At 39.3% G+C, this 21,930-nt stretch overlaps 2 protein-coding genes across 4 annotated transcripts; one reads left to right on the plus strand and one right to left on the minus strand.

Moving 5' to 3' along the window:
* Positions 1-1,088: 1,088 nt before the first annotated feature.
* CEP97 (centrosomal protein 97) lies at positions 1,089-16,246 on the minus strand. Of its 3 annotated transcripts, none has more exons than XM_061366032.1 (12): positions 16,019-16,246; positions 12,608-12,750; positions 11,769-11,927; positions 11,298-11,399; positions 10,602-10,715; positions 9,186-9,352; positions 7,799-7,963; positions 5,920-6,050; positions 4,595-5,348; positions 3,401-3,476; positions 1,259-2,345; positions 1,089-1,205 (listed from the first exon to the last, which is right to left on the minus strand). In XM_061366032.1, exons 1-11 carry the CDS (start codon positions 16,071-16,073, stop codon positions 1,629-1,631), a joined length of 2,583 nt encoding a protein of 860 aa, XP_061222016.1. In that variant the 5' UTR covers positions 16,074-16,246; the 3' UTR covers positions 1,089-1,205; positions 1,259-1,628. The 3 variants fall into 3 exon arrangements, with proteins under 3 accessions (XP_061222016.1, XP_061222018.1, XP_061222017.1); XM_061366034.1 differs by lacking the exon at positions 16,019-16,246 and adding an exon at positions 15,514-15,766; XM_061366033.1 differs by lacking the exon at positions 11,769-11,927.
* Positions 16,247-16,357: 111 nt separating this feature from the next.
* Positions 16,358-20,316, plus strand: RPL24 (ribosomal protein L24). Its single transcript, XM_061366029.1, has 6 exons — positions 16,358-16,426; positions 16,561-16,636; positions 17,862-17,972; positions 19,037-19,173; positions 19,582-19,645; positions 20,191-20,316. Exons 1-6 carry the CDS (start codon positions 16,422-16,424, stop codon positions 20,269-20,271), a joined length of 474 nt encoding a protein of 157 aa, XP_061222013.1. The 5' UTR covers positions 16,358-16,421; the 3' UTR covers positions 20,272-20,316.
* The last annotated feature ends 1,614 nt before the right edge of the window (positions 20,317-21,930 follow it).

Genomic DNA, 21,930 nt, shown 5'->3' on the forward strand with positions numbered 1-21,930 from the left:
AAATAAAGGCTATTTTGAGGCCTTAAGCCAAACTCATGAGTAGTGGTAAATTTCAGCTCAGAACCTAAAACAGACAAGCAACCAAAGCTTTTACAAAAAATTAAGTTACTTTACATAGTATCACAGCCATAAAAGTCACTTTAAAACAGCACTAGTTTATTTTAATTACACCATAGCACCAAGAAGTTAACCTGTGGATTCAGAGAATTAGAATATGCATGTGCCTTTATATCAAAGAAGTGAGCATTAGCAAACTAATGAAACACTGGCCTTCCAGTACACATTGCAAAATGCAGTATTAGCAAACTGAACTGACCCCTAGAAGTCAGAACATCACCTCTTATTTTACTAGTGTCCATCACAAATTACACTGCAAAACAGATTTCCCTTGACACTTCTTCGGTACACTGAGATACCTGATCTTTTTCTATTAAAAAAACCCTGAAACGAAGATAGCAATGGCTAGGCAAGGTACAAAGCCTATTGCTTTTCCCAGTGTTTAAATGGAAAGCATAATATAGGTAACTTAGCGCATTTGCCAACAGGGAAGAAACACAACTCTTTAACCACATCTAGTTACAATATCAAGTAACAGAAATACAGAGAAAATAACACTCAACATAGATGTCAAGAAATAGTTCAAGCCATGCCATTTGCCATATTTATACCTGTAGGTAGAAGTAGTTGTGATCCATCAAACACACTAGTGTCCTGAAAGCCATGCAGATCCAGATCCCACAATGACATTAGCATTCTTGTGGAAGCAAAACATATGTTACCAAGTCTGCTACTGTAACCCAGCAGTGCAGTCTTGGATATGATGTTCTCAAATCACATGTCCTTTTGAAATTCTTTATTTAGTAAAAGCTGCTACTGGTACCACTATGAGTCTCACCTGAGAAAGCAGGGAAATTTAACCCCAGGGCAAACATCCCCAAGGTCTTACCTCCTGTAGTCCTTGTTTTAGTATGTATGTAAATGACCTAATTCCTAGCCAGCGGTTTCAACTAAGTGACAATAAGAAGTCACTGACATGGACACTGGTTTCATGGAATGAATCTTTGAAACACTGACCAAACTACTCTTGCTAAAGTCAAAAAAAGTCTGAAATGCAACTGCTTTCATCTTTATCACCAGGTTGTATCCATACACACACACAGTGCCTATATTGACTCCATTGACTCTGTTTCTTCCTATTTTGTTTCCTTCTCTTAGCAAAGTAAGCACTCAGTCCTCTACTTCAGAAAAAATTCAACACATTCTCTTAGCAAAGTAAGCACTCAGTCCTGTACTTCAGAAAAAATTCAACACATTCACTAATGAGAATTTACAGGAAACACTACCCCCACCTCCAACCTTCAGAATTAATTTAATGGAAGCCAGTTATTAGGATATCAGTTTTATGTTTGAAAATAAAGTGCAAAATGATTGTCACTGAGAACTTTGCTGATTTCAGGTTAGCATAGTAAGAGTCAGTCCTCAGCAACATTAATAAAATACTAACTAAAACATAAATTAATAACATGAAGCAAACTCTGAAATAGCACACAAAAAGTAGGTTTTGTACAAATGGGAAAAAGAAAAGGAAAGTGAAATGGAATCCCTAGTCCTTTGTGAAACTGAGCCTATTATACAGCTATTCCAACATGCAGCATCTGGAATGAAGAATCGCAGTCCATTTGCTTCCCTTCTACCATTCCTGAATTCCGTTTGCAGCTGTCTGGTGTCTGACTGATTTCACCTTGGACAGGGGAAGATGTATCCTGAGGGAGATCTGTAAAGACAGTGTCAGATGAAGAATCTTGGCTTTCTGCTGGAACAGTGATTTGTAGCCATCTACCCTCTGTTTCATCATTGCAATTTGTCCCTTCCTCATCCTCTTCCAGCTGCTGAACAGATTCCAAATACTCTTGTATTAGTCTGTTGTCCTGCTCACCAGTAGAGCTCTCTTTACTTGCCCCACATTCCACATGGCCATGCTCCACACCTGACAAACATGCTGAAACAGAATTGCCACATTGTTTGACAGTGTCCACTGAAAGAGAGCTCTCAGTCCCTTCTGTTAAACTCTTTTCAGAGCTACACAAGTCACCAGTATGAGCCTGATCAGCTGCAGAAGAATGAAAACCAGAATCTGGGAATTGCAAAAAAGACTTTTCTTGAAGAACGTCATTAGCTGGAACTAACCAAGCAGAACTAACATTTGCTGGGGTTTCTTGCTGAAGTGTGGATGATTGAATAGATGGTTCAGAGGGACAGAAAATACTGGCTGACGGGATCCCAGGTTGCCAAGTGGCACCTAAATTTTGTGTCACTGAAAGCTGCCATTGTTGAAGGGATTTAACCTGTGAAGTAGAGAAAGAATTTCATTATGAAATGCAACTAAGTATTTTGATTTTTAAAGTATTTCTTGCAGTCAGCAACAAAGTAGTATAAGATTTAAGACCAAGTGAACTATATTTTCACTTCAGTGAAAAATACAGAATCAGTGGTTTGGGTTGGAAAGGACCTTAAGATCACCTAGTTCCAACCCCCCTGCCACAGGCAGGGACGTCTCACCCTAGACCATGTCACCCAAGGCTCTGTCCAACCTGGCCTTGAACGCTCCAGGGATGGAGCTTGTACCACTTCTTTGCACAACCTGTTCCAGTACCTCCCCACTCTCACAGTAAAGAACTTTTTCCTTATATCTAACCTAAATGTCCCCTGTTTTAAGTTTAAACCTGTTACCCCTTCTCCTATCACTACAGCTCCTTATGAAGAGTCCCTGTTCAGCATCCTTGTAGGCCCCCTTCAAAAACTGGAAGGTTGCTATGAGGTCTTCCCACTGTTAAAGAAGGAAGACTTTTAACCCTAAATGCCCAAAACTGACAGAGCACAAAAGCCCCCCATTTCAAGAACCTGAAGAAAAAGGAGTCTGCTCTTAAAAACAGAAAGGATGGGGAACCTTAATGATAAAAACCATGCTTAAGAAAATAGTCTTATATTTGAAATAATAGCATATTAGAAAACGTATTAATAACCTTTCTACTTTAGAAATGAGTTGCTCATAAGCAACATAGCTTGACACCATTTCATTTGCCTTAGGCATCTAGCAGTCACAGCATTCTTTGCATTTCTGCTACATTTGTTTAGCTTCCCTTGCATTTTGTCCTCCTCCTCCCACAAGGCTACAATTCAGCCTTCTGTAACAAAACTTCCATCACTAATAGTTCTGAGTGTTATTTTCCCCAAGAACACCAATATAGCAAACAACACATCAAGTGCCTTCCAATAAGCCACCCAAGTTATCACTGGACAAAAAGAACCACATTGACTATCTCTTCAGGATCTACAGTATAAAATAATGCTTTTCAAATTCTTATGTAAGCAGAAAAATAAGACAAATAAAACTCTCTACCTGGTTCCAAAGAAATCTGACAGCTTCATCCTGTACAAGCCTCTGAATCTTGTCTTCCTCTTTCTCTTTTCTCAGTCTGCAAGAACACACATTCAAATTTATGCAGCTTAAATAAGCAACATTTCAGCAACAAGATAAGAACACCTAAAAATGCCTACTTACATAGCTGCACTTTTGAAAGATACAACAGAGCCTAACATTAAGGCATTACTGCAGTCTGCCTTGTCATCAATATCCAGCTGCTGACTTCAAGTTTCTTTTTCAGAGTTAAGATTCTGCTTCCTTTTGCTGCAGCATATTTATCAACTTGCCAACACTTTAAGTGTATTTTTATAAACTGAACCAGAGCTCTTCTTTTTTTCCTCCACAACTCTCCCCCCCACAACCAAAAAAAAAAAAAAGTAGTGCTCCTTCAGTTCAAATTATGTTCTCCCTAAATGTGTACGCATTGAGAGTTTTTAGAAGTTCACAGGCTCAATTTGATTCACAGAATTTTTGTGGCTTGTGATATTAAAGAAAATGAGCCTGTCAGACTGTCAGCTTCTGGTCTAATCCAGAAATATATTAACCAAATCTGCAATCTAGGTCTTGCAAAATGAGGAACTTTGATAATGACCTCCTCCAAATGTGGTTTCACAGGATAAAAAAAAAAACCAACAAACCAAACCAAACAGAAAATCCCACCAAACCACAAAACAAACAAATAAACAACAAAAACCCAACAAAACAAACCACAAAACCAGAACCAAGCATAGAATCACATTTTAAAATTGTATCATGCAAAGCAGAGAAAATTCTTTTCAGCAGTAACAGAGCAATGACCCTCAATACAGATGCTTCATTTATAGAGTGTAATTGCTAGGAGACAAGTGAAAAAAAAAACATCACACTTAGCAATTTCTATTTTGGTTATGCAGTGAAACATGCAAGGCCTACTATTAGAGGAATAGAAAAAAAATGCATTCTAACCCAACCCACTCATAGAAGGCACTTTGCGAATATGAACAGCTATGTGCGTAACTGTGCTTTTCTTACAGGAAGCAATCCTCTACTATAATCACAGTTTTATATTACTAATGCTAGGTTCTACTGTGAGTAGTTATATCAAGACACATTTATACCTGTTCTGAAATATCCTGGAACACTGGTCATATCCATTCAGATTTGAAAATACACACCATGACCTCAACTTACTTTTCTATTTCATCAGTTAAGCAAATGATGTGCTCCTGCATTCTGTTTAGTCGAATTTCAGAGCGCACTTCCTTTGCTTGGAGATGATAGTTCCTTGTGTAAAATCCTCTCCAGCAGGCTTGAAGCTTGGTAGCTGCTTTAGTCATTCTTTGCAGTTCAGCTGCACTTTGATCAACAACAGCTAATGAATCAGAACTTTTCCCTGTCATCTGGTCAGGACAGAGAGTTGTAACTCCTGGTTCAGCACCTACTGAGGTGCTGGGGTGACTGTGTAGAAAGTGGTCTCCAGAGGATGCTGAACAGTTGCTAGTATTAGCAGTCAGGCTACCTGTTACTGGATTAGAAGGCAACAGAACACTCTCTTTGACATTCTCTTGAATTTCCACACTTCCCATTGCTCTGTTAGAGTGCTCTCTTGTAACACATGAAGCTTCTTGCTTGTTATCCGTTTCTCTGCTATTAACATCCTTCACACATACAATCACTGTACTACCACCATCTTCTAAACCCAGACTGATTCCATCTAGCTTCAGGTCTGAAGCAGGGGTCACTGGAGACAATCCTGAAGCAACTGGCATGAAAGTAGACTCCGATGATAAAAGGCTGCTGTTTAATTTGTCTTCATCAATCTGTACATCTTTGAGGTATAGCTCCTTGCAAAAGCTTCTTTCAAGAACAGAAGTGTTCTTTACTGCATAGGAATGATCATCACTTGCACTTGGTCCAACCCAAGAATTCTTCTGGATCATAGGTTCTAGATAAGCAGAAATCCATATTCAAAAGTGTCATAGTATTTCAATAACATATCTTCATTTAATTCACAGGGATTCACAATTTGGTTTAGATAGTTTGAACCTGGGTGTATAAGATCTAAAATGCCAGCAGTAATAAGCATTATTTCTGTAGAACAAAAATAATAACTGCTTATCACAGTTAACACCCACAAACTTTGCAAATGCTGGGTATAGTAAATTGCACAAATTGGCAACCCTCCCCAAGAAATTATACTTTTATCAGATGTAACAGTCAAAGTAATCTCTTTAGTTTACTGGCTTGTTTTTTTCACTTAAAAATCTTACTAACAGTCTAGTAAGATTATTAGGTGAAAGACATTCAAGACATGAATAAACATGTATTTTTAGAAAACAAAGTATAACTTGAGTTGAAAGTCTCCAAAACTCACTAGACTAGTAACAGGCCTTTGATTGGAAATTCTCTTCTATTATCTATGTTACAAAAAAACAAAAACAAACAAAAAAAAAAACCAACAAACCCCCAAACAATTTTTCCACACATTAGCTCACAGCTACAGATTAGCTTCTTACCTCTTTCAAGAACTATCTGTGGTGGCTTGACTGGACTGCTGTGCTCATGAGTGACTGGTGGTGTTTTGTTGGGAGTAGATGTAGGTAGTCCTTCATTTTGGTTTTGATGCTTCAACTGCCTCTGGTGAAACCTAAGCACAGAGTTCCAACAGATTTTTGTATTTCTTTTAAAGTTTTAGGATACAGAAAACATCTAAAAGAAACTTTCAGCTACTTTGAAGGAAATAAGTGATCAAACCATTCTAACCAACAGGCTCGTTATACAGATCCCTACAAGACACTAACAGGACTACTCACAAACTAGGGATTGCACAGACTGTTCCTGTTCTTCTTCCTGCCCCTTTTTCTTCATTACATGTACATGTATTAAAAATAAAAAAAAAAAAAAAAAAAAGAATCAAACATGCAATTCTGACTGTAGACTGAAAATGAGGAAGTATTTCTATACACCAGAAAGATATGCAGATATTTTAACTGTCTGCTGCAGGAAACCTTATACTTGTATGTATAGAGGAGTTTGAGGAATGGAGGGAGTGTGTTTTACATTTGAAAATGACTGAACAAGGAAATCATGTCCCTGTTATCAAAGAGACAAAATACTAATACAAATCAGCCTTGACACAAACATAACTCCAGCTTTTACAAACTGAAAAAAACCACAGGTTGTTTCAGCACAGGTAAATTCAAAGATCATGAGGCAGAGGTCAGACAGTCAAAATGCCTTGTAAATCACATGTGTGCACAATTATATATATTTATGTACTGGGGATTTTAAGGGGTTGTGTTTTGGTGAGGGGATTTTTGTTTGTTGGGGTTGTTTTAATTTTTAAAGAATTCTATTTTGCAAGTCAGCTTCCTGCATTTTCCCCAGAAACATCATATCAACGTCAGAGCACTTAACTGAAAATTTCAATGTCAATATGCTTTTATTGTACCTTCTCCTCTGAAATACCCAAATAGGACTACAATTTCCTCTTGGAAATCAATCTACACTAAAAAGGCATGTAGTAGCTCCTTCCAGACCCTCCCAAGTTTCCAGCCCATTTCATGAGATACCGCCCTTCTGCTTACAACACTTCTCCTGCCCAGCTTTCTAACCCCACCGTGCAACTTACATGGCCTACTGAGCCGAGCCTTCTGCTCTGATCTTTTTGCAGAAAGGCTTTGTCAACAGGTCCTGGGGACCTGGGATATGTGTATTGTTATGTTTTCTGGCTTTTAATCCCAATTAGTTCACCCAATTAGTCTTCATAGGAGGAAAGTGCACCACAGTAACTCTCCTTATCTACTTGCACAGACTTTAGCAGAACAGCTGCTGCTGGCAGAACCAACAGGCTCTACAAAGGCCTCTGCTGACAGACCTGAGATGCCAGATACAGATATTGTGATATGCACCACTGGGAACAGTGTCCCTCAAAGAACAACCTTAACTTTAAAACTAAGAAAGAACAGACTAACAACAAAAGAAGTGGCTAATACATGAGTTTACCACAGTAATCTTCATTTAAAACTAAAATGAAGTTAATCTAAGCTCTTTTTGAGGTTTTCCTTACTTTCTCTGTGGGGAAAAAAACCCACCTCTCAGTAGACAGGGCTGTGGTAAAATTAACACAAAAGACCTTCAATGTCCTACAGAGAACAGACTAAAAAATACAGAGAATTTGCCCCTAGATGGCCCAGCATGCAAGAAACACTCCTGCCACTGCTGTCTTGCCTCTCATTCCCCTCTAGGACACCTCCTATACTGCTATTACTCCTCTTCAGCCCTCACTGTTGCTTTGAAATACTTACATGTACATCTAATTATATCTAAAACATGAGATATATCACTATATTCTCACTTAAGTTCTCTAACGAGAGGGAAACAAGAAGTTCTCACCTTTGCTTACTCAGTACTTTTTCCAGTTTGGCATCCTCTTCAGTCTGGAGACCATATGTAGATATAAGAGGACAAACAATAGCCAAATACTGGACTAGCTGAACATGCTGCCCAGGTCGGTATGATCTTCCTTTACCTTGACTGTAGAGCCATTCTGCTTTCAAACTGTTAGGAAGTGGGAAAACAGTCACCATTAATGTATGGCATAAAATCACTAATTTTCCTTTGATTACTGTTCTTCTAGTGGGTACTTACATGCTAATCTACAAATCTAATCAAAACTTAGAATATAAGCCCAGAGGAACTGAGAATTTCATTACAGGACAATGAACAATTCCTTTACATGAGCACTGATGAAACAAACAACTGACCAAAACTGTGTAGTCTCTGCTTTATCTGCTTGTCACCTTCACACACTGAAAATACACTTGTGTCAATGAATTAATCAGCAAAGCTCTCACAGAAAAGTTCACACAAGCATGCAGAATAGGCACAGAGAGCAAGTCTTACCAAAAGTATTCAACAATTGAAACCTGCTTGTAAATTAAAGGCTCTTCAGCCCTAGAACATTTAATACATCTATGTATAACACAGTTATTATGAAAATCTCCTTAGTCATGAAAAAAAATAAATATCTGGAATTCTTACAGGCACCTTTTTGAGAAGGTTATGGGGAAACAGAACTCATCTAACTTCGACCAAAAAGGCAGCTTTTTATTTTAGTAACAGGTAAAAAAAGAAGACATTAAATGTCCTGCAATATGTTAACGTATTGGACTAGAATCAGACTGTATTTATACTGGATATTTATGCTTGGACTGTTCTGATGTCAAGAACTTCAGGAAGACGTCCCTAGTGTCCCACAGATATAGTGATACAATGACCACAATGATTACACTAACAAGTGATTCAAGCTAAGTAATATTTTACTAATTGATACAAAAAATGCCAAGTCCAGAAACGCAGATGCAAATAAGGCCCTTTATAAAAGGGTGTGTTGAGCTTCCTCCAAGGTAATACTTTCACATCTACCTGTTGTCTCATTCTGCAAAGTCAAAGAAGCTGGAAGGCGGTAACTGACCATTGATAAATTGCTGCCACAGTTTTGCTCTGCGAAAGTACTACTTGTGAGTTGAGTAACAAAACAAAAGCTTAACTTCATACATCTAGTTACATAAATATGAGATCTTGCATAATAATTCCAGTGCAATATTTGAAACATTGTAGCTTTTGCTAAATTTTCATTGGCCTGTATCTCATATGGCCCTTAGCAAGACAAACAATTTCAAATCACTAGCACTTTTCCACTTTTTATTACATAAAAATAGCATTTCAGTTTAGCCAAACTTTATTTAATAATTTTTGAGATTTGATACTATTGTATCACCTTTCCTTCTGAGAAATCACATATCCATCTAGAACTTTAAGGTTCAGACACCAGCTGACAATATATGGCCTGTAGTCAAAGCCAGGGATAGAAGGTGTGGCCATCACACAAGGATTGTTCATAATTGACAACTGTTCCAACTGACGGAGAGAGGTCAGGAAGGAAACCTTAAGAGAACAAGACATTTTTTAACTGAATAGAATCATTAAATATTTACAGAATTTATTACATTTCTCCTAGTAACAGCTAGACATCTCGCACAAAACAACATAACTACAAATACTCTGACAATCGCATTCCCTTTTGAACATCTTTTTACAAGGGCATGCAGTGACAAGACAAGGAACAGCGAGCGGCTTTAAACTGGAAGAGGGATTTAGATGAGATATACTGAAGAAATTCTTCACTATGAAGTTGGTGTGTCACTGGAACAGGTTATTCAGAGAAGCTGTTGATGCCCCATCCCTGGAAGTGTTCAAGGCCAGGCTGAATGGGGCTTTGAGCAACCTGGTCTAGTGGAAGGTGTCCCTGCCCATGGGAGGGGTTGAAACTGGATGATCTTTAAGGCCCCTTCCAACCCAAACCATTCTAGGATTCTACAGTCTTCAAAGGACCTTCTATCCATTACTGCCATTTTCCCATTAATTCTCCTTTAACCACTAGCTTCTCTTAAAATCTGGGAATGGGTGTTTATGTACAGAAAAGTATATTATTTCTACGATTCCAGTCTACTGCAACAGGCATTGAGATTTTGACAAAAAAAATTGCAAGGCTAAAAGCTGGAGAAACACTTATGTTTTGAAGAGGAGACATTTCACCAAAATAAGACTTTTCTTCCAGCTTGGAATTCCAACTGATAGTTTTGGCTGCTACTTATATTAAAAAACAAACAAACAAAAATAAAAAAGCCACCCCAAAACAATAAAGACAAAAATCACAGGCAGAATTTGTTTCTCTCATACAGTGTTTGAGAAATAGACAAAATAAGACATGGACACAAAATCATTCAGTTGCAATAGGGACATCTCAAACACCTGTTTTAAACACAGCAGCTGCAGAAGCCCTCTGCAGCAGTTAATCAGTTCAGCTTTCAATCTTCATCATGAAAAGCAATCTGTGAATTTATCCCTTAAAGTATACTTCTGACAACCTTGAATAATATAAAATCATGAAAGAAAAAAAGCAAATTTTCTTTACAGGATAAATTTTAAAACTTATCTTTATAGGATAATTTTTTAAATTCAAAGGCAGCTAATGTTAGTATTGTTATCACATATAAACTATTAAAAGTTACTTCTATCAACATGGGTTGTTTCTTTCAAAAGAGAGCTTATTTTCAATTACATCTGAAACAGAATTATCACAATACCTCCTTTCAGTCTACTTAAAGGCAAAGTGATATCTTCTATATCTTACCTCATTTAAGTCTCTGATTTCATTTTCTGCCAAAGAAAAAACAGTCAGATTCTGAGGCAGACAAACAGGGGCAGTGCGAAGTGAAGTTATAATATTTCCATGCAGCAACAAAGTCTGTAAAATAAAAATATGGTGATGAAATGTATGTTTGATCACAGTTCAGACAATATCTGCACAATAAACACAAAAGAACTATAATTAAGGCTTTCTGGTATCATCAAAGTTATTTTTGTTTATTTCAGCAAGGGAAAACTGATTTTTATGTTTTACATAATGAAAGAAAAAACTCCTTATTTCAAAAAGCAGAAGTACCGTCACAGGAAAAAAAAAAAATTTGAAACATTTTTTCTCTACAGTGTTTGTGCTGAAGGAGTTAACAGTATGTTTTGTCTTGATTCATGACATGAGACAAGAGAGCCAAGAGCTAGGAACAAGATCTCACTCTGTTATCTTTACCAAAACCATTAAAAGTAATTATAGAAAAACAAAACAAAACAAAACAAAAACCCATCAGCTCCTGCAACTTGAAAACAAGGAAAAGAATTCTTATATGACTCCCTCTGGAAATTATAGTGATTAATTAAAATGTCTTGAGAACTAGTGTTTGAATAATGAATACTTTAAAAGGCAGCAATTTTCATGGCAAATTTCTTCATGCAAAGAATGTAACAAACCCAGAGATAAAATAGCACCTACCTTCAGCAACTTCAGCTTGGAGAGATCACCTAATTGAGCTATATTGTTGTCTGACAAATCAAGATGCTGAAGAGACAGACAGGAATTGATCTGTTCAATGGCCTATGAAAAAAAAAGAAGTCAATTACAGTAACTGTCTTTTAAGTAACAGTTAAATTAAACAACAGTTATAAATTATTTTGAAAGCCAAAAATCACCAGATAAGTAACCCAAAATGAAAACTGAATTTTTACACAGTTTCATTTTAAAGACAGTAATTCTTTTTCTATCTGGGGGACTATTTCCCAATTCTCATTAATTTTGACATCAAACCTTTTATTTTGTTCCTAAACAATTCTTGTCCAAAAGCTGCCTCTTCTATTTCATAAACCAGTAGATGCAAAACATCAACATCTGTTCCAATTCTTCGTAGCATTTTCCAAATTTCTACAACACTAGATTCTGAAAAATGCAAAAGACTAAATATTTTACCTTAAGGTTATTTCCTGCCAAGTTCAGCCATTCTAGGTGCACCAAATCCTTCAGTCCTTCCATATACCCAATGCTATTATGAGGCAAGTTTAGCACTCGGAGATTAGTCAGTTTTGCAACACCCATCATTCGCACCAACCGGTTGTTGGCTACCGAGAGCTGCAGATTGACACACAAATAAAAAAACAGTTTAAACTATTTAACTGCACAGAGATAAAAGGCTTTTATTTTTAGTGGTAAAAAATCTAATCTACCACAAACTTCTTCAACCTAAGCATACACTTCTAGTCTACATGGAGGCACTTTGTAATAATTAACATGGACTTTTACAGCTTTGCCACAGTGGTTAATACTCTGATCTTTGCAAACACCATGCAGAGGCTTAACACCCTTATCACTAATATGCTCGTGAAATTAAATGGGCTGATGCTGGTCTTAAAATAAAGAACTAGCAACATCAGGGCCTACATGGATTGATACGTTAGCAAAACTACACAGATCCCTTCCGCTTCACTTTTATTTAAGGTTACAAACTCAGGTATTCAAAAGCTAAGTAGTATAAAAATTTGGGTTATCGGTGACTTTCTAAGTGGCACCAACACCCCCAATTCAGATTTATTTAGTTCATTTTTTAGTTACCTAGGTGACAGCTTCTCCCACTATCAACTGTACAGCTACACTGAAAACAAAGCTTTGTATTTTACTAAGCCACTACTTATTCTCCTACAAAGACAGTAGTGCTAATTTTTAATTGCAAAATATGACCTTGAAGCAGAAGTATTTTAATTAGCATCACAGCACCATTATTTCATAGCAAACTCAAATCAAATAACACTGACCTGCATCAAATTCCTGCATTTCTCCAAGTGTTCTAATTTAATTATCTGGTTTTTGTCCAGAATCAGACTGTGAGTATCAGCATCACAGGGTAATGTTGGACCCAGTTTTTGCAATCCTTGACCTGACCAGTTGACTACCAAACCTTAGAATAAAAACAAAAATAAAGACCCAAAGTCAACATTTTATATCTGAGAACATGTACAGAAAATGCAAAGGAAGATAATTAGATTTGTTTTATAATACATGCAACTAATTTGCAAATACAAATTAACTTTCTTTTAAATGTAAAACCAAAGCAAATTATGTCATGCAAAACACAGCAGACTAAGTGACAGTTACTGAAAGATATGCATTCTAGGTTCCCAATAAAGAATTCTGCGAAAGGCAGTGACAGATCTTCCAAAGTGGGAAGAAGAGCAACATTTCAGTAACTAAATTTACAGGTGTGATCCTTGATCCTTAAATTCTTCAAAGCTTTCAAGTTCTAAGTAGTTTTACAACTAGATCCTTAAATTCTTCAAAGCTTTCAAGTTCTAAGCAGTTTTACAACTACCTAGCTATGTGTAGGCACTCTATCTGAATTCCTGCTTTTAAGCAAACCCAGAACATGTCTAGCCCACATCCTGCACAAAGAACAAAACATCCAGTCACTAAACAAAAAAAGGAAGGGTCTGAGAAGAGGGTAAGCAGCATCCATCCTTTCATCAAGCAGAATGTGGGGAAACCTGATGAGGATGCAAACCTACAAACCCCCTTTCTGCAGAGTTTCATCAAACACCCTGCTACAGTATTTGAAGATTAGGGCGCTTGTAAATGTGAAATACCTACGTGATGGCACACAGCCAGAAGAAAAAACCTTATCACAAACAAGTCCTTAAACAGGTAGATCACTGAATAAAAACCTGCAGACTTTTCTTTTTCACCCTCTATATTTCAAAGGAAAATCATTATTAGCCCAAATTAATATTTTTTTTAATAAAGTGCACTCTAGGTGCCAACTCAAAGCAGAAGTTTCAGCCTGTGAAACCAAAACTAACACCTCTATGTTGTCTGCAGTTGGATGCTTCAGAAAAGAAAGAGACTTAAGACTCAACCCTCTCTTTAAAATTTCCTAACAGGTATGTTAAGACATGCTCCTTTTTAGCAGTTTGGCTGCTGCAAATACCTAAGTATTTAACTACCTTATCTTATTGGGTAGGAAATATATCTAATTCAGACACAAAGGTTCCACCCCACGACTTCACTGGTTAAATCTTTGAGTGCATATCACCTTGGGATTTTAAAACTTGCATCCCAAAATTGTATCAATAGGCTCAGTGTCGCATATTTCAGCAAAGTACCTAGCAAAAAGCCAGAACAAAGACTCATGCATATGTCATACTATACTGCTGGTGACATTTGGGCAGGAGCAAATTGTAAATAGGCTAGCTTATCATTTAATTAATGAAACACAAAATTAAGATGTTCCATGCAATAACTGTTACTACAGAAGTTAAAAATAAAAGAAAAAAGCCATCTACAGGGAACTTGAACCACTGGGTACCTACAGTGACACCTGCTAGTAACGATTTTCCTATATTAAGCTTCTGCTGAGTTTTACACACGCCATTCTAGTGCTTGCTCTTCTCTTATTATCTAGTCCATAAATAATGCTGCCTTTTTCAGCAGCATGTTCCAGAATAGTGTCCTTACCCTAACAGGCACTATATATTAATATTGTTACAGTTTGCAGCCTTTTAGGGTTTAGTTACGCCTCAGATGCAGACAAACATTTTTTGAATACCGCTTTGTCAACTGGAGAGTCTACTTTTCTAAGAAGAATCTCTGACATTTATTAAGCTTTCATTGCTTCCTAAAACTACAGCCATCAAAGAGCTCTGAAGAGCGGCAATGCAGAGCCCACAGTGTCAGAAACAAGCCACACTCCTGGGCCTGCACCTTCTGGGAGAAGGTATTGCATGTTTTTCAGTGAAGTAGCCACCTCTGCCACCCTTTGGTCACTTCAACTAAAGAGGGAAATTTTGCACCTGCCCATTCATCCAAGGGCTTGTTATGAAAATTCACAACTGGCCCATGACAACTGTGGGGAGAAGATAGGACCCATGGTATAGAATTGCATGAGTAATCCTTTTATTTGTTCAAATTGGATCACCTCGAATATGGCTCTACATATATATGGGTCTTATACCTTTCAAGCATTCAGGTACATGATTTGACTAAATGCTACTTAACACGTACACACAACCATCTCCAAAGAAACTGTATTTCTATGGCATCATTATCCACCTACTTCTCTATTGACCTAGACATCCTAGTAGTCAGTCTTGCTATAGTTACTTATCTACAATGCCAGACAACAGGAGGGTTTCACAGAGGTGTTAAGAGAAGCTAGGATGCTGGCACTATCTTGGTTGTCTAGGGGTATCCTTTAACCTTTGTGGGGACCTCTTATGATTCAGAGAAGCATGTTTGCCTATTTCAGGGGCATCTGTCCCTACAATGAGAAGGGTGCTTTGCTTTGCTTGCTTAAGCATGACTATTCAGTATATAGTGTGAACTATATATATACGTATATATCTTAAGAAAGTTAATACAATTTCATACTATAAAGCCTCAGTGGTATAATACGTTGGGAATGAGATTTTCTTAACAGGCTCTCAGTACACAAGAAAATATTTCAGAATTGCTTGCTACTTGTTTGTCTGCTAGATAGCTAGATACATTAACAGATCTCAGAAGCTCACAATTTTTACTCAGGCCTCTGCTCACTCACTCAGCTTTCAAAGCCAGATTTGTGTTACTATAACGCACCGTCCTTTCAGGCAGAGGCAGAAAGCAAGACAATGCACAACCTCCCTGCCCTCCGCTATAGGAAAAAGGGGCCTTATTTCAACCTCTGGCCTACCTTCTACTAGGCTGAGGGCAAACCCCTTCTCATCGGCCCGGGCCTCATCGGTTCGGACAGCCTCTCCGCGACACTCCCGCCAATGCTCAGAGCCAAACGCACTGCCAGACTACTTTCCCCGTTTCTCAGGATGGGCTGCCTAAGTGCCACTCTCCTCGCACGTCGCTATCCTGGCCGCTTCCAGCCCCCCTTGGAGACCTCAGGTGCCCAGACACAAGCGGGGAGGAAGGCGGAGAGCGACGAGAAGGCTAGCGAGCTACCCACTATCTCCACCACCACAGCTCACCACCCGGGCTGCAAGGTCTTCGGGAGCTTTTACCCTGAGACCCGCGCACGGCGCTGCCCGCACTACATCTCCCAGTGTGCGCTGCGCTCCCCCGCCCCTCGACAACACACAACGAGACCCAAACAGACCCCCGCCGCCGCAACGCCCGGACGGTCACCAGCGCCTTGAATCGCGCCGCACAGCTCCCACTACGTTCACTGCCTTCGGGGCTTCCCTTACCCCCTCCAACCGGCGAGACAGCTCCAGTCTTCGCCACAACCCCTGTGGACGCCATACTTCCCACTTGCCAACACCGCCAGGGAAACAAGCGCCAGGCGCTGATTGGCTGTCTTGTTCCGCAATGGGAATGATGAGTCTTTTATTCAAAGTAGGGCAGAAAGTCCCGTCTATGGAGCTGCCCGGCAGGATTTTAACCAGCTAGTGGAAATCCGGGCAGTGTAAGAGCCCAAAATAACCCCCTGCCCCCTCCTCCAGCTGGTGATTGCCGCCTGCCTCACTCCCGTCAGGTCCTGCGCGGGGGTGGCCCTCCCGGCGTGCAGCGCGCTACGCACGGAATGCAGTTTCCCATCATCCTCTCTTTCTCTTTCCTGCTGCTGTCGCTCGCGTGGAAGCTGGTGCCATCATGAAGTAAGAGCCGTGGCGTCTTCCTGTCGCTCTATCCGGGGCCATCTGTGGCTGTCCGCCGCGGAGAGGCCGCCGGAGGGCTGTGCCTTCCACCTGGGCTAACTCGCGGTCTCCCCTAACTTTTCTTTCCTGCGCAGGGTCGAGCTGTGCAGTTTCAGCGGATACAAGATCTACCCCGGCCATGGGCGCCGCTATGCTCGCACCGACGGCAAGGTAAGGCATGGAGCAGCCGGGGAGACCGGAGTGCGCGCGCCGCGAGGAGGAGGCAGCTGTGATACCGGGTGGCAGAGCCGAGCAGGAGCGGGCTATGGGAAGAGAGAGTGCTAGGTCTGAGAGGCCGGTGCGGTGCTAAGGGAGGCGGAGTCCTCGCATTTAACGCGCAGCGGGGAATTCTCTTGTCCGGGGTGTCCGGTGGCGTTGCTGTAGCATCCGTCAGTGTCTAGGTGTCACGATTGCTGTCAGACTTGGTCCGCGGGAGAGCCGTACGGGATTCTTGAGTCTGGTTTTAGGTTGTGGTTTGGGAAGGGTGTCTTGAAGCATCTGGTCTAAAGTACTGAAGTTCTGTAGGAAATGCTATTTGGACATACTTCGTCTAGCACTGAGATTTGCTGAAGCAAACAGCTGTATTTGCAGATAAGTTGGGTACAGACCATTGGGATTAAATAGGGAGGAGAGCCCTTTCAGGCTCTCATAACTCATACATACAAGGGCTGTCAGAAACACAAATACACTATTTATACTTCCAAAGGGAGGATTTGGGTTTTGGATATCCTAGTACAGTTGTCTTGCTGTACAGAATCTCCTGGGAAATGACAGCTAAGTAAATAGACTGAATTTTCAGGTGCTTTCTTGGGAATTTGGTATTTTGACATTGTGTAGTTAATAACAAATCAGCCTACTATTCTAGGCCAGAAGGAATTGAGTGGAGTATTGGTCACTGTGTGTTCTTTAGGCCGAGTTTTGATTCACAGTTATTTGAGGACAAACATTTGAAAAGTATGATGTGAGGCACTGGAACAGATTGCCCAAAGAAGTGGTAAATCCCTGGCAGTCTTCAAGGCCAGGTTGGAGAGAGAGCCTTGGGTGACAGTCTGGCGTGAGGCATCTCTGTCCATGGCATAGGGGTTGGAACTTGATGATCTTAAGGTCTTTTCCAGCTCTAACCATTCTATGATTCTATGTGGGATTTGGCTATCAGCAGATTGCAGCTGTAATTTAAGCTTTCCTCAGAAAAATTAAGCTGCTTCAGAATGCCTTGTAAGAGATCAGTTTGCTGAACAGAACAAAATTCCAAACTTTATTATTATTTTTAAAATATTTAATTGTATATAGAAACACAAAAGCACTGTTGTTGAAAACACTGAATCAATGAATTACTTCATCTGTTAATGTAAACCATGCTCAGAAACAAAGCTCATACAGTACTTTGCTTTCCTAGGTTTTTCAGTTCTTGAATGCAAAATGTGAGTCTGCATTCCTTTCTAAGAGAAATCCCCGCCAAATCAACTGGACTGTTCTGTACAGGCGGAAACACAAGAAGGGACAGTCAGTAAGTGTACTCAGGCTAATGGCACTCCATTAGAAGTTTCCCACCAAAAGCTTTGGTTACTGGATTGTTAAAATAGAGGTAACATGGTATGCTGCTCTTTAGCAGAGGCATGACCCTTACAACCAGGATGAATACTGGCCAGTAGCTACAAAAATATGAGTGCATTTACATGACTTTATAATGTGCTTTATGTTTGAAAGCTAACCACTTTGGCAAGTGTTATATGTGTATTGTGTCACTTCAAGGGGCCGCTTGGAACCACAGTAGGCTCAGTAGATCTTAAAAATTGTATGTATAGTATATGTTTTTAAAAAATAGTTTTAGATAGGCAGGTAATGCTATTCAGTATGTAGACTTTTTGAAAGCTGGGAGTTGTAAGCTTCAAGAATGGTGGTAAGGCATAGAGACCTGATCAGGGGGTTAAAAGGTGGGGGAACTTTTCACATACCTTTCTTGAAAACTTTGGGCTATAACTTAGTAGGAGGTCTGACCTGTGTAGTTGTCACTGCATGACAAGATAAATTAATAAGGCATGTAGCATGAGGTGTGTTCAGTGCTCTTGTTCTCTTGTTTAAACTTGCATCACAAAAGAGCATTTAGAAAGGCCTACATATGTGTTACAAGTCAGTGTTTTTTACCAGTTTGTTTGGAGAAGGAAGCTTGATGGCTTTCACTGCTGCCCAGCACTGTGATCCCACTTGAAACAGGCAGGAAGTGTCTTCCCTTCAGAAGATTCCATCAAAGTAGACTTTACCTACCCACTCCTCTCCTTCCTTCCTCCCCACCCCCCCATTTTTTTTGTTGTTCTGGAAGTGACAGAAGGCTGAACCTCTAGCATTTGTCCAAAATACTTTTTAAAATATACTTTGCAAAGGACAATACATTGTTTTTCTTTAGTTCTTCATCTTCTTTGGCGAATCAAGAAATCTGTTATCTCCAAAGTAAGGCATAAAATTCTTCTACAGTTCTGTAATAGCTTCTGTCTTAATAGTAGCTTGTTTCTGTCTTTAGCCTTTTATTTAATGTTTTGTTACACTAATTGTCTTAATCTTCTGCCATTTTAGGAAGAGATACAAAAGAAGCGCACACGTCGTGCTGTGAAGTTTCAGAGAGCCATCACTGGTGCATCTTTAGCTGAGATTATGGCTAAGCGAAATCAGAAGCCTGAAGTACGAAAGGCACAGAGGGAACAAGCTATTAGGTAAGAAATCACAGATAAGTGGAGCTATCCCAGCATTTTCAAAGATTATTAATATTTTTCATACAAGAGTTATATCGTAGACGAACTCCATGTTTTAGAACTTTTCTTGTGGCTTGTTTGTTTGAGGTTTTGTTTGTTTGTTTTTCAATAAATATATTTGGAGGTAATGCCGAGTAGTCTCAGCAGGAGATAGTAGCACCAGAGAAGGGTCTCTTCTTGCCCTCTCACTTTGCGAAAATACCACTTTGGTCACATTTCTGCTGTCTGTGCACCCTAGAGAGTACTGAATGTGGAGGATAAACCTGATATAATTCATTTCTTGATCATGGGGAGTTCATACAGTGCTGAGATAATGAAACAGTGACTGGCATACATGGACAGTTGTCATCTTTTTCTGTGCATTGACAGGGCTGCAAAAGAAGCCAAGAAAGCCAAGCAAGCAACCAAGAAAACTGCTGTTTCTGCTGCAAAGGTAAGATGCAATAGGTGGACTGAAATCATGAAACCAAACAGGCTGTGTTGTTACACAACAGTCTGGTGCAGCACTTAACTGGACATGTCCATTTGTGTTTGGAAGAAGCATTTGTTCACTTGTTTTGACCTGGAAGCCTTCGACCAAGCTTTTGCACTGCAAAAACATCTTAACAGTGAACCTTTTTTACAGAATAAGTAAATATTATAGCAAAACCAAAACAAAATTTACTGTATGTGAGAGATTTTTGATAGCTAAACTCTTGTCTGGAAGTGATGTCTTCACTGTATAGGAACTTGGTAATAATATTGATAAAAGCTAGCAGCTATTTCATTCTTATTAATTAATGCCATATGTTGGCATTGTACATGCTGTAAGCTTAGTGGTATGTGTGTAACCATCTGTTAACAGGATTATAATCTGGTAAATGGTAATTGTAACCTGATTTGATTTAAATTGTTAAATCTGTCAAGAATCTTAAAATACACAGGGACACTTACAGGACTGCCAGTAAATTGCTTCTCTTTCTCTTTTTTTTACAACAGGCTCCTACAAAGGCAGCACCTAAGCAGAAGATTGTGAAACCAGTGAAGGTTTCTGCTCCCCGTGTTGGTGGAAAGCGCTAATTTGCTGAACTGTTAGTCTTTCTGAATAAATACCTGACTGACGTTGGTAACTTGTGCCATGTAGTCTGTGTGTCTCACACACAACTGTGTGAGATATACTGAAGAGAATTCATGTGTGATATACCCATGTCTGGTTTTGCAGACTGGAAAACGTTGCAGTAAAACACCTGGGGTTTAGACAGTGTGCTGTATCAGCACATGTTTCTTGAGTCTTTCATGAATAACTCAAGTGGCAGGGAAGGTAGAGTTGATGTGCAAGAAGCTGTTGTTGCCTGAAGGACAAAATGGCACATAAGTACAAGTTAATCTATATCTATGACAAATGGCATAAAAAGTGGTTTCTAAGCGCAGAGATGCCAGCTAAATGGGACATGAAGCAGTACCATCTATGACTTGAAAAGGATAACACATTTGTGAAACATGTGGCAAGATGGTGGGGAGGGTCGGAGAAGGACTAGGTTGAAAAAGGGGAATTGGTGGCTTCACAAACTGCATGGCTTTTATGTGCAGAGGTTCAGATGCAGCTCCTGGGTCAGGAAGCAACAAAATGATTGCGTGGTGGAGGCTGTTGTCAGGAAGGTGACATCTGTGAAAGCTGAATGAGCTTTCAATGCAGCGGATGGTATATAATTCAAGCCCATTTAGGTTCATATTTAACTTTATAAATGCAGATAGGGCTTGCCTTGGTAATTCCCCACCCCTAGAGGGAACGGGCATTTCTTCAGTTTTTCACATAAAGTATGTATCTCTGCTTTAGTATTTACAGTAGTTAGTGTGCCCGGGCTTTGTTGTAGTTTTGATGCACAGTAATTACTGTGGTACAGCAGTGTCCTCTTGACTGGCAGCAAAGGGAAAACAAACATTGTTTTTTGGATCAGCTACTTCTCAGTTTATTGATGCACATCTTAGTGCCTCTTGGCGTCAAAGAGCTTTAAGGGCTTGCTTTGTTCTCTTTCTACACTAGTCAAGAAAGTAGCTGACCAATTCACAGTTTTGCTTCCTGTATCTGGGCTTCAGAAACAATGGTTTTGGATTATGGGTTCTATTTTGAGTTATATCATACTTTTTTTTGGGTTTATTAAAATAGATCTGGGTCTGGATGAAGGTTGCAACCCATTTAAAATGGACTGAGTTTGATTACATTAGTAGCATTTGCACAATTATCTTCCAAACAATTATGCTTTTTGCTGTTTGAAAAAAAAAAAAGGGTAGGAGCTACTCATGTTCAGAATTAAATTGAAAGCTTTTAAACTTCAAACTGGAGGTGGCAAGAAGGGAAGGAAAATTGCTTGTTGTAGGGAAATTAATATTTATAATCATTTAAATAATTTTTAATAATTTAAAACTGATACTAAAAACACTGAAAGTTACCTGTGCTGGTGACAATTATATAAAATCCTGTTTGTATCAAGACCTTGTATAAAACATGATATTTTGCATGCATGCTTGCGAAAATTTTCAGCTAAAAAGCTGAAAGGGAAGATGAGTTTTTACTAACGATCTGGAAGTACCATGAATGATATATAAAAATTCTCAGCTATGACAAATTAATAAATCAGTAAATGCTGATGCTTTGAGATTTGCAGGCTTTGGCTGCCTGGTGTTACTGCACAGAAATATTCTTAAGGTTACTCTTCCTTGCTATTCATGAGTTCTGAC

The sequence above is a fragment of the Neopsephotus bourkii genome, unplaced genomic scaffold (assembly GCF_033783945.1).
Source record: "Neopsephotus bourkii isolate Nb327-2 ecotype Australia unplaced genomic scaffold, CSIRO-AGI_Nbou_v1 NB_1293, whole genome shotgun sequence".
Lineage (NCBI taxonomy): Eukaryota > Metazoa > Chordata > Aves > Psittaciformes > Psittacidae > Neopsephotus > Neopsephotus bourkii.